Source organism: Chelonia mydas, chromosome 10 (genome assembly GCF_015237465.2).
Source record: "Chelonia mydas isolate rCheMyd1 chromosome 10, rCheMyd1.pri.v2, whole genome shotgun sequence".
NCBI lineage: Eukaryota > Metazoa > Chordata > Testudines > Cheloniidae > Chelonia > Chelonia mydas.
Genome location: NC_051250.2, coordinates 77,533,065 through 77,546,122, shown reverse-complemented (window position 1 = coordinate 77,546,122; position 13,058 = coordinate 77,533,065). Strand labels below are relative to the sequence as shown.

At 43.2% G+C, this 13,058-nt stretch overlaps 1 protein-coding gene across 9 annotated transcripts in view; it reads left to right on the top strand.

The window, feature by feature from the left end:
- Positions 1–13,058, top strand: part of DPP8 (dipeptidyl peptidase 8) — a 41,150-nt gene that overhangs the window by 16,740 nt on the left and 11,352 nt on the right. For 7 of the 9 annotated variants that reach the window (XR_005226992.2, XR_005226993.2, XR_005226994.2 and 4 more), the window contains 8 exons: positions 553–663; positions 2,292–2,420; positions 3,463–3,524; positions 3,790–3,890; positions 5,873–6,050; positions 6,826–6,985; positions 9,626–9,705; positions 12,434–12,586. Coding sequence is in view for 6 of the 9 variants with exons in the window: in XM_037910254.2 (XP_037766182.1) it covers positions 553–663; positions 2,292–2,420; positions 3,463–3,524; positions 3,790–3,890; positions 5,873–6,050; positions 6,826–6,985; positions 9,626–9,705; positions 12,434–12,586 (974 nt within the window). In the remaining 3 variants the exon portion in view is untranslated. Of the gene's footprint in view, positions 1–552; positions 664–2,291; positions 2,421–3,462; positions 3,525–3,789; positions 3,895–5,872; positions 6,051–6,825; positions 6,986–9,625; positions 9,706–12,433; positions 12,587–13,058 lie in introns of those variants that run through there. The other 2 variants (XM_037910258.2, XM_037910260.2) reach the window with 2 other exon arrangements.

The window sequence follows — 13,058 nt, the reverse complement described above, 5'->3', positions numbered from 1 at the left end:
TGTGTTGAGGCCTTAATTTCCTAAAATCCATATAAATAAATAATGCTGCATTAATAAGCCCTCTTCAAATTTTAAATAGTTTAACGGTGCTGCTTTTTCGATGATATATGGAAGCAGGGGGAAAACATCTTTAACTTTTGAGGTCAACTCAAGCTTTATAAGTAAGTCACAATGTCATGCACTGCATTAAGGATCTATATTATTTTCAGTCTTTACAATGGAATGAATGCTGGTACTGTTCTTACATTTTTCCCAATGTAAGTACTTTCAGTTTCTGTTGTGCAGAAAAGCTTTTGCCGTAGTTACTTTAGCTTTTAGTTAAGCTAGCAGGTGCAAAGAGAATATTTTCTTCATTAGTACTAGTTCATTCAAAGTTGAGAAACTGGTTGGAGGCTGAGAAAGCAGGAAGGCTTGTTTTCCTCTTCCAGTCAATTTATCCTGGGGGTGAGTTTGGCCAACGGTTGGGAAAACACAACTTGGGAGTGTTTTTAGGTGCTGTGGCAGCAGAAGAGCTCGGATCTTGGCTAACTCTTTCTAATGTTGCCTGTTCAGAATTGGCCAACCTAGAAGAGGATCCCAGATCTGCTGGGGTAGCTACTTTTGTGCTTCAGGAGGAATTTGATAGATACACTGGCTACTGGTGGTGTCCGAATGCTGAGCCAAGTAAGTGTGCTAAATGTAATCTGTCTGACAGGCATGAAACGTCACTTTGGAGTGGCTCATGGCCAGGAGTGCCTACCTCAGGGCAGGCTCCCCAGACTGGTAGTATGTTCTGTAATTAGATTTCACTAGCCTAGTACCAAATGTGATCTCCCAAAGTACAACAGTAGTCTTACAGTGGGTCAGAGACAGTCCCCTTAGACACTCCAGTCTAGCTTGCCATGCAGGCAAGCTGAACTGTATGATAAATGGTCACTTACACCAAAAATCAGAAAATATTTTGGTTAAACCCAGTCCCAAGAGACCAGTCACTCACCCAGGTTGATTTGCATCCTAGATATCACATCGAAGACAACGCTTGTAGCTAATTCTATAGTAAGCTAACTAAAGATCTATTAGCTAGGAAAAAGAAATGAGTTATTGAGAGGTTAAAGGAGGTAAAATATATATACAGGTGAATCGCAGTGAATTCCCAATGGTAACAGAGATGGCATAATTTGCCAGTTTCCCAAAAGTCTCTCGGGGCTGCCCAGAATAACTCTGGGGATCTCCACCTTCTCATTCAGTTATTCTGCCCTCATAGAATCCCAACAGGAGATGATGAATTTTTTCTTGGGTCCATATTCATAGTTTCTTCTCACAGAAAACAAGTTGACAGTTTTGTGACCCACATGGGCTCTTTCTTTCATGATGGGAGGATGAGGAATGCATTTAGTTGTTGATCTCTGATCATCACACACAATGGCCACTTGCTTTGAAATGCACTGGAATTAGCACCTTCCCGCTGTAGTCCTTCATTTACATTACTTGAGGCTTCTTTCTATTTGATGGGTTACCTCGTTGCAGGTGTATATACAATGCAAATGTTTGCTGTTACCTTATAACATGGGGTGTAATTGGGTGAGAACAATACATGCGGCATCCTACAAGCATTTATAAAACACTAAGCACATTCTTATCAACTTAACATCTAATATTTATTTTGATAATGCGAACACGCAGATAGGCAAGACTGGTTTCTGGCTATACGTTTGTCAGTGCTCAGTCAGGCCTGGGCTGGCACATGGTCTGCCAGTGTCACAGACTTTCTCTAGAAATTGGGTGGAAATGACCTCAACGCCTCTGCCTAATTTCACTTCCTGCTTCTCAGCCCGCTTTGCGGTATGACCCTCTGTTTGTCACTTTGCAACAGTTTGCTGCTTAATGCATGATGCCCCAGACAAAACCATGATTTCAGAGGGGGAGAGAAGGAAATGAGCTTTTAAGGTTGAAGATTTGCTTTTAGGCAAGTGTCCCTATAGTAATATTGGAGAAAAGAACAAAGGGAGGGGAGTACGTACAATATATAGCAGAAGGGCTAATCTCTCTCTTTTTTTCATGAGAGGTCAGCTCATGCTCTGGAGATGTAGCCTGGAAAGAAGAGATTTTTACTAACCCATGTGATAACAGCATTTGTAAGAGATTCAAGATTGTTTGGCGTTGTGAAAGGTCAAATACAGTTTACTGGATAGTTGGATCATGTGGTATACGATATAGCTTCCCCACTAGTACCCAAAGGAACAGTATTGCTGTGTACGATACATTTCACATTCAGCGCAGCTGTAATAATATATGTATTTGTTCCTTTCTAGCTGTCACTGGAGGCAAAATTCTTAGGATTCTTTATGAAGAAAATGATGAGTCAGAGGTGGAAATTATTCATGTCACATCCCCCATGCTGGAGACCAGGAGGACGGATTCCTTTAGATATCCCAAAACAGGTGAGACCATTGCTGTCTTCTCTCCTCTTTCCCCTGTCTCATTGCTTGGGATGCTCTCATTGTATTCCTCTTGTTTTATGGCAATGCCCAGCCTAGCCTCCAAAGACAAGGTTCTATGAATGGTGCTGCCCGTGTGGCTCCTTTAATTGAGTGCTGTGCTTGTGGACTGAATATGGCTGGGGCAACAGCCTCCCTGGAGGTCAGACTACTCACTTGTGGCCGTGCCAGCTTTCCGGCTACAATGTGGTGTTGGTCCTAAGTTCACTGCTGAACCTAGGTCTCTCGTGAGTTGGCCACACACTGTCTTCCCTCTTTTGGAGCTGCTGTCATATGTTTATCTGACAGTGTGGCGTTGTTTCTCTTTGCAGCATCTCAGTGTGAACTCTGCAGAGTGATCACGTTTCACTGCGGGTTTTGTATTTAGCTGCTGGCAGTGCACTAGTGATGTGGCATGGGGGTTAGGAGCATTTGGTGCACTCTTTCTGCTTAGAGCCTGGGCCACAGACTGTGTGTGCTCCTGACCCAATATTACAGCTAGTGGTCCTGTCACTGCCCCTGGAATGGCAAAAGTAAGCATCTCCAGCAGCCAGGCTTGGGTTTTTATAGATACTGTATTGCAGCAGGAGGGTGGGAAACAAATATTGTTGGACACTGGCGTACTGAGATATTTGGAAGTGGGTAGGCAGAACTGACATGTAGGCGTGTGGAGAGATAACTTACAACTGCATGTGAAGATCGTGCTGCAAGTCTAAAGAGGTCAATATCTGTTCTGGAGAGCTGCTGCTCTTCTAGCAGGTTATGCAGTTTCACTCGATGCCTCCTCCTCTCCCTAAATCTCAGATGTGTCTGTTACTTCTTCTTTGACCTGAATTCCATGCCCTCCACAGACAGCACATTTAGGGTAATCAGCGTCTTCGCTTTTTTCATTTCTATATGAACTGAATTTCAGAATTATCGGAAACCTGGGTGTGTCCTCCTGGAGGCAAACACATTGTCTGTTGCACCGTTTGTGTATGACTGCTAACATCTGTCTGTTTTATAGGTACAGCAAATCCAAAGGTCACTTTCAAAATGTCAGAAATAACAGTTGATGCTGAAGGAAGAGTAAGTTTTAAGGTTCATTTATCTCCTACATTAATTTGACATTTATGACTTTTTATTTAATTAGTATCTCATGTCAAAGCAAACAGACTTCTTTGATGCGCAATTGTCAAATTTTAATCTGTGGATCAGTGTTTCAAACAGGATAGGCCCGTTCTAGTGTCAGATACCTGGTGGGTGGGTGTGTGTGTGTGTGTACGCATACGTGCACACACTGTACCTTGGTGAGGTTATTTCAGTGTCACTGAATTGCTGTCGTCTTCAACAGATTGCAGCTGTCATGGATAAAGAACTAGTGCAGCCTTTCGAGATCCTGTTTGAAGGAATAGAGTATATTGCAAGAGCTGGATGGACTCCGGAAGGAAAATAGTGCGTATGTTAAACCTGTCTCTGCTTACAGGGGTTGGGATGATACAGTTAGAAATGGGCGGTTTTGGGCTCTGTCTTTCTTTCTGGCATAAGCCTGCTCTTGTTTATGCATCGCTCCACCCTGGTTTGAGTGAAGGGGATGGGGGCACTTCTTCAAAATCAAAGAGAGTCAAATCAGTCTCTGGTATTTATCTGACCCAGTCACCATAGTAGCTGAGCATCTCACAGTCTTTTCAATGTATTTATCCTCCCAATCAGTGTCCCCTCTGTTTTGTTTTGTTTTGTTTTTTTCCATCCACGTGCAGAATGAATTTTGTTACATGCACCAATATCGAGATCATGTGCGGATGTGTGCCTCCAATAGAAGCAAAAAACCTAGATATAATATGTATTTTTAATAAGTTACCATAGGCGTGATTGCTCCAGCCAGGACAGATTAGGCATTTGAGAACTCACTACTTAAAGAATTAAACGTAGCATAAGAGAGAAATAAAATTATGAAATGCACAGACCAGTATAAAAACTAAAATAACAGCACTTTGAACGAATAAAATTACAGAGAATGTATGTGCTTTGCAGGAAGTACCAAAAAGTATCAACAATAACACTAGTATGTGTTGGGAAGTGAGTGTGAAAGAGACTGTGTGTGTGTGTGTGAGAGAGAGAGACAGACAGACAGAGACTGTGTGTGTATGCTGGCTGCTGGGGAAGTCTATGAGAGACCATGCACTATCTCTTTAAGCACAGCAGCACTCCCCAGAAGGCTCGTTCAGACCGCAGCAGCTGCTAGAAACTCCATTCCGCTCCTGAGCCCTGTCCTCCCACCCCCGCTCTGTGGAGGTGGGGTACCTGGTTGGTGGGAGGGGAACACCCTGACATCAGCAGCCCATCTCTGCTCTGCACGGTACAGCAAGCCGGAGGGTTCTGGGAGCAGCTGGCCAGGGGCTTCAAGGCAGAGGGCAGGAGCAGCGTGGCTGCAGAGCAGCGGTGGGGAGGGGCACTTGAGCACACGTCGCTAGATGTGCGCAACACTTGATTGACTCTTGGGTGGTCGTGTGGCTTAGAGGGAACACAGCTCCCAATCCCTCTGGGAGGCAGGGCAGTGATGATACTCCCATTTACAGATGGGGAGTTGAGTGCTAGAGAGACTGAGAGACTTGCCCAGGGTCACAGAGGCAGTTTGTGGATGTGGAGACAATTGAACCCAGGGCTCCCAAGTCCTAGGTTAGCACCTGAACCACTGGGCTATGGTTGCTGACCAAACTCATTGGTCAGAAACCCCACTGTAAGTGCTAACTACATTTACATGAAACTTTTAACCCTAAAGACAAGGTGGTGCAGTGTTTCTAACTCACAAGAATTGTACTTATCCCACCTCTTGGATCAAAAGCTGACATTCTCCTTTTAACATTTTTTTTTCATGGAAGAAATACAGGAGCCCGCTTCCTATGTTTGCTTGGCTTCCTACAGAAATGTTAACAAGGCTACGTGGATAACAGGCTGATTGGATCCACTGGAGAGGACACTGTCGAGCCACTTAAGCTTCAGAATAATTTTTTTAAGGATCCAAGAAGACTAGAAATATCTTCACAAGTGCCTTTTAAATTTCAGTTTACAAACTTCTGCTTCCTCCTTCCCTTTAGATTTTTCTTTTCTTTGCTCCTCTTTCCACATTCTGCAGAATCCAAATCTGGTAACATTAGAGATAGTTGAGCTTTTGAAACCACAGGGTTTGAGTGGGGCTGAAATCAGGCAAAACTGGTTCTTCTACCCCTACTTCAGAGCTGACGTGATTCTTTGAAATGCTAGAGCAAAAATTTGTTTTACCTGGCCAAAGTTAAAGGGATCTTCTAACTGGACCTGAAATTGACCATTCTTGATGCCACCAAAATGCTTGGTGTTATTAAGAGTCAAATAAAATTCTGCTGTCTAATACTTAAAAGAAATGCGCTCATAATTATTCATATTTTTTTCTGCAATAGTGCCTGGTCCATCTTGTTGGATCGCTCCCAAACACGGCTACAGATAGTGTTGATCTCCCCTGCATTATTTATCGCAGTAGAAGATGATGCTATGGAAAGACAGAAACTGATAGACGCTGTGCCAGACTCTGTTACACCACTTACTATTTATGAAGAAACAACAGATATCTGGATAAATGTAAGAATTTTATTTTTTACTCTTCCAACAGTATGCAGTTATGGGCACTATTTGTCACACGGTTCATGGCATTGATATTATTTGCATTACTGTAGTGCCTAAAGGGTGCAATCAGGGTAAAGGTCTCCATTGTGGTAGGTGCTTTACAGACACAGTGTAAGACAGTCCCTGCCTTGAAGAGCTTGCAATGTAGACCAACCAGGAAAAGGTTAGGGAAGCAGAGAGGGCAAATGATGTCCAAAGTCATGTGGCAGGACAGTGGCAAAGTTTGGACTAGAACCCATCCATCACCCAATCTATTAGACTACACTGTCTCTCCGCTTTGCATTATATTAGACTCAGGCTCCTTAAGTCTCCTTAGATCTTTCACTGACAGCAGATTCCAACAGACTGATGCTATGGGAGCACAGCATATCTTCTAGAACTAAGCACAAAACCAAAGAGCCCACATGATTATCCTAATCACAATTATCTAAAACCGTTTTTTACCTAAAACAGTTATGTCCCTCAGTGTCTATTAATCACGTTGAAAATTCCCTCATTTATTAAAATTATTCACTGTTCCTCACCCTCTTACCTCTGTAAGGTTTGCCAATTGGGGCTGTCCTATAGAATAGATCCATAGAATGAAGTTGGGTGAACCCCTACGCTACGGTATAACATACATCTTCTGCACCTGTCTGCACTGGATCAGTGAGAAGTAATAGTTGCACAGGGACTCCGTTGTGGTCCAAGTCCTATCAATAGCCATGAACAAACTGCTTTGTTTCTGCAGATCCATGATATCTTCCATGTTTTCTCTCAAACCCGCCAAGACGAGATAGAGTTTATATTCGCCTCTGAATGTCAAACGGGGTTCCGGCACCTGTACAAAATCATCTCAGTTTTGAAGGAGAGCAGATACAAGCGATCATGTGGAGGTCTCCCTGCTCCAAGTAAACAATACCACTCTCTCTCTTTAACTGGGCAGTTGCCACTGAATATTGGTGAAGTAACTGCAGCCACTTCCAGAGGGCAGGACAGATCTCTTTCTTCCTCCCTCCCTAGTGTAGACTGGCCCCCATCCAGCAGAGTTTTGGAGCATGTACATCATCATAATCCCTAGCTTTTATATAGCACTAGTCTCCTTGACATCACTGGGTCTACTCACTGGCTCAGTGTTGCACGTATGCTTGTAGCAGGAGGAAGGATGGCACAGATAATTCTGTACGTAACGGGCTTCAGTTTTAATCATGGTTCTTTTTCATTAACAAAGGGGGAGATTTTTCAGAAGCACAAATGGAAATTAAGTGCCCACATCCCAGCCCGAACTGAGAAATATGCTCTGTTGGCTTCTTTTTTGGTCAAGATAAAAGATTGGTTTATTGACATACTGTCCTGGTCTTGCAGATTAACCAGTCTAGTAGTAATGTGGGTCATGTCCAAAGGGAGAAATTAAGTGTGTGAGATCTGTGGTCTCCACGTAGTAAAGCTCTTTGGTGCACAGGGCTGTGCACGGACTCTTGGCATGTAATGTGTAAAAATAACAACACTCTCCTTTCTGCCTCTAGGCACAGATATCAATATAAAGATTTAAAGTAAAGAACACACCACACTGTAGAAAGATGTGCCTTGGGTTTCATGCCTAGAAATATTGAATATCTGATTGAGGCGAAAAATTGGCCTGTTTTTAGGGTGGGGAAGGGAATAAAGACCACACCATTATACCCAGCGTGCTGGCTCTAACAAAGACTATTCATGGTGCTGTGTCTGTTATAGCAGGCATCGGGGAGGCTGCTGCTTGGACAGATCCCAACAGAATGTTGGGAACCATTAGGAAAGGGATAGATAATAAGATAGAAAATACCATAATGCCCTTATATAAATTCATGGTACGCCCACACCTGGAATACTGGTGTGCAGTTCTGGTCACCCCATCTCAAAAAAGCTATATTAGAAAAAGAAAAGAAAATTATATATTGGAAAAAAAAAGTTCAGTGAAGGGCAACAGAAATGATTAGGGGTATGGAACATGTGAGGAGAGATTAACAAGACTCAGACTGTTCAGCTTGGAAAAGAGACGACTAAGGGGGGATATGATAGAGGTCTATAAAATCATGAGTGGTATGGAGAAAGTGATTAGGGAAATGTTTTTTATCCCATTAGATAACACAAGAACCAGTGGTCACCCAATGAAATTAACAGGCTGCAGGTATAAAATAAACAAGAGGAAGTATTTCTTCACGCAACGCACAGTCAACCTGTAGTACTCATTGCCAAGGGATGTCGTGAAGGCCTAACGTATAACTGGGTTGAAAAAAGAATTAGATAAGTTTATGGAGGATAGGTCCACAAATGGCTATTAGCCAAAATACTTTGGGTGTCCCTGAGCCCCTGGCTGCCAGAATCTGGGACTGGACGACAGGAGATGGATCACTCAATAATTGTCTGTTCTGCTCATTCCCTCTGAGGCACCTGGCATTGGCTACTGTCAGTAGACAGGATCCTGGGCTAGATGGGCCATTGGTCTGACCCAGAGTGGCCTTTCTTAAGTTTTTATGGCAGAGAAATTAACAGAAGAAGAATACTGGTAGCTGCTGCAAATGGAAACACAGGAACACTCAGTTTAAATAAAATAAAGTTAATTGCAAGGTTAGGTCAAACTTTGGCCCAGGCAGGTGTACGATAGAGTTATGTGCAGAACCCTTGCACATCTTGCTACACTGTGCATTCTTTCAGTTAAACTCCTATATTGCAACCTGTGCCTGGAGGCAGTTACGATACTATTGATCTATTTGCTATGTGAGGACAGCATGCTAAGCCCTGCATACTAAAGAAAGATGCATCTCATTTTACTAGTTATAGCATCCCAGTGTCAGGCAGTTGATTCTTCCAGAAGGCAAAATCCCCTTTTGAAATAAAACTCATTATTCCTATAGTGGTTAAACACCTCGTAACGGTTCTAGTGGTGTTGGTCTGTCTAGCCTGACGTCCTGCCTCTGAAAGTGGCAAATAGCTCATGTTTCTGAGGAAGGCAAGTTTTCCATTTAACATAAAGCTGTGTGTAATGTTCTTGGGGAAATTAGAAAATCTTGACATTTCAGAGTTTTACTCTTCGATTTGATTTTTGCAAAATCCTTCGACTTTGCAGCTTTGCACAAAATAGAACTTCCTTTTGAATGAAAGTGAGCCGACCTGATAAAAATGGTGCTATTTTTTCCAGAAAAATCCCTCATTTTTCACACCTTACCTTTACCAATTCTATAGATCAGGTTTCACATATTTCAGTTCAAAACCTGCCTTTCTGTGCAAGTGTGGTGGGAAAAGGAAACACTGAAGGATGCAGAACAAGATAGGGAGAACCTATTGAATTGAGAATTCTTTGACATTTTCCCCAGTATGTTAGTGATCTCTTCCTGGAACACTCGGGCCAGCTGTGTAACGCTGCGCTGGAGAGTGGCAGGGGAGTGATTCTTTCCCAACCCCAGTTTGTGACTCGGTTAAAGCAAGCAAAGCCTGAAAGGTGAAGTTCTATTTGAGAGGCTTTGTTGTGATGAAAAGTATAAAATCTCTAATTATACATGTCTTGTTTATAGGTGACTTCAAATGTCCCATCAAAGAGGAATTAGCAATTACCAGTGGAGAATGGGAAGTACTTGGTAGACATGGTTCCAACGTATGTCCCTTTATTTTACTTTTCTTGAATGAAGATCTGTATCTGTAAAATAGCCTGGGTTAAACTCTGGATTAGATAACAAACAAAATTAGTTAGGTCCTAGAGTCCGTCATGGGCCTCATGGTTATCTTGCCAGACTATACAGCTACCCTCTTCTGACTACAGAGGGCACCAGTCATGTCTAAGGAACAGCAAGGTGAGGATCTAGATAGAATGGTAGAGCTGTATGGAGGACACCTCAGTTTATCTGGTGTTATGCAAGGCTATATGATCATGATGATCCCTTCTGGCCTTAAAACCTGTGAATTTGATCTTGGTGTTGTGCCTGCCAGAGCATCTCACTAAACGGGAAACAGCTCTGGGAACAGTCTGGGGACTCCCTTCGTAGGGGAATGACCTCTCATGTGCTGAAGGTCACACACTTTGTTCTGGAGGCAGGGGAGAAGGTGCAGGCTGGACACTCCTCATGTAGCTCTGCTCTGGTGTCTTGGCCATGCAGCCCACTCTTTGTGAGAGGAGAGACGCGCCCGTATTGTCGTTTCTGTGAAGGGCAGGGTTGTTGAGAGGCTGAGAAAAGGAAAAGCTGCCTGGAATGGCTTGAGGTCTTTCAGCTGTCCAGGCCCAGGCTGTGACCTTTCTGTTTGCTGAATAAAAAGTGCTATTTGCAAACTCCTTAATTTCACCCCCATAATCAAACCTGTCACATCAGAAAATTAACATGGAAATCCACATAACTGCAAACATATGTGATGCAGCAGAGGTGCAAGAGATTGTAGGGGACCTGGAAACTGAGTTACCTTCTCTCACACATGGGGTGTCTCTTGAGGTCAGGTTTGGGGCAACACGGAGAAACCTGCCCAAGCTTCTATTCATTTCTGGGTTAAACTCACCCCTGTACAAAGAGCCAGCGTGGGGGCTTCACATCTGTTCGCCTTTCAGGACTAGGCACTCTTGAGCCACTAAAGCCCCATGGAAGGCTGTGGGTGCGGACAGCCTGCCTGGGGAGAATAGTACCTGGCGAATTAATAGAGGAACTGGGTCTCCAGTCAAGCTGCAGCTTTAAGCACAAAAGTGGGGGTGGTTGATTGGCTCAGCTGGTGAGCAAAAGTAGCCAGTGCTGCTTTGCTTTTAATGTTAGCAAAGGTGCAGCTTGTCCTCTGAGCTCATTATTTAACTCACCATTCCAGCCCTGAGTCTCTGGTTTCGATAATGGAGATGAGCAGCACAGAGAGGCATCTCTAGCTGATGATTTCTTTTGCTTTATGCTCTTTGTTTCTCAGGAGTTTGCCACTGTCTAGTAAAGAGGCTCATGACGAAGTATGGACCTGTAGGGAGGTGGAAGGGGGAGAGAAGTAGCATTGCAGGTAGATGGAAGGAACGTTTCCAAGCATCCCATGAGAAGTAGGATGGAAGGGCTGAAGCCCCAGCATCCAGCTGCTGTCCTGTATCTGAGGACTCTTTTTTTCAAAGGGATTAACACACACCTGGGCAGCACTGCTCTCTTTTCAGCTTTGACCTCTTCTTTCTCCTTTTTATGGAGGCCCAATATTTGTGTCTCCAGGTCCACTTTTGAGACTTTGCATGGAATTCCTCCTGCTAGGATAAAATACCCCCTACTGTCTAATTGCTTCTTTTTTTAAATGTTAAAGAGTTTGAGTGAGCGATGTCTGTGGCTACTCAGGTCTGACCCTGTTTCTCTGTTATCTAAAAAAAAATAAACCATAAGCGTGAGTACATTGAAATGAGTTGAGTAGAGCTGAAATACTTGTAGTTTATGTAAGGGACAGCAATCTTATAACCCAACTATTTCAGTTTGGAGACAGTTTTTGCTGCAATTGGTGGCTGGGCCACTAAGAAAAAATATACAACCGCTCATTAAAATCAGCAGCTGTACTCTAGGATTGAGGGGGTATCAATTGTCTTGCCTGTTTTTGAAAAAGATACATGGGGTGATCATGGTTTTATAGGTCAATCAGCTTTACTTGAGCACCAGGGAAATTGGTTGCAATAATTACTAAAAATAGTTACAGGACACCTGGATTAGTATGATCAGTGGTCTAACCAGCTTGGCTTCTGTAAAAGAAAACAATTCTCTGAATTACTAGAATTCTTTGAGTGTCAATAAAAGAGTAGATCAGAGAGAACCAGTTAACAGTTGTTTGGACCTTCAAAAGGTCTTTGATAAAGGCCCTTCCAAGAGATTATTAAGGAAGCAAAGTAGTCATAGGGTGAGAGATGAACTGTTATGGATCAGAAACTGTTTCCTGTTATATAGTCAAAAAGTAGGAAAAAATGGTCAATTTGTACCATGGCAAAAGGTTTAAAGACAGGTGCCCCCATGGTTTCATGCTGGGGCTTCTGTTTGTGAAATATATTTATTAATAATATGGGAAAGGGAGTGAACAGTGAATTGGGGAAATTTACAGGTGACACAGAATTATTTAGGATAATCAAGACCAGAGAAAATAAGGAAGGTCAGAGGGACCTGACAGACCTGGGAAACCAGGTAGCAAGGTAGCAAATGAAATTTAGTGTTGACAAATGCAAAGTTGTGTGTATTGGAAGGGCTAATTTGAACTAGCTCTGTCCATTGCTGGGCTCTAAATTAACTGTAATCACCTTGGGAAATGGGGACGGAGAGTCCTGGGCATCATTGTGGGGATAGCTCAGTGATTTGGCTGGTACAGACTGAGGTTGTGTTTGGGGTTTGTTTGGTTTTTTTTGGCAGATCCACGTGGACGAAGCAAAAAAACTGGTGTATTTTGAAGGCACAAAGGATTCCCCTTTAGAGCATCACCTGTATGTCGTTAGCTACAAGAATCCTGGAGAGGTGAAGCGATTGACAGACCGTAGCTACTCTCACGCCTGCTCCATTAGTCAGGTATCTGTATTCCGAGGGACCCTCTTCTAGGGAAGGGCTGGGCTTGGTGGCTTTTGGCACACCTTGCGCTAGCTGTGTTCAGATATATGGAAATTGGCTTCAGCTTTTTTTAAATCTGTTATAAAACCCATGAGTGAAGGGATGGGGGCATATATTAGCAACTGCAGAAACCTGACCTTTGGGTGTGCAACCTGGCGAATGGCAAGAATCAGTGCCAACTTGCAGACATAGACTAATGCCACCGCTAATTTTGCAGGTGCATTTTTCAGTGTCTGGCACAAAATTTGGAATATTAACACCCTTGTGGCTACTATGCTGCCTGTAACTGAGTAAAACTGCAGCTCCTAAGGCTATCTCCCCTCTCACAGGAGCTGGGACTCCTAATTTTTATTTGATCCGAGCTTCTTCAGAGAGCTCTAAGTGCAAAAGTAAAGGAGCTTTGGGCTCGTGTTTCTTCACTGTGTTGTTCAAG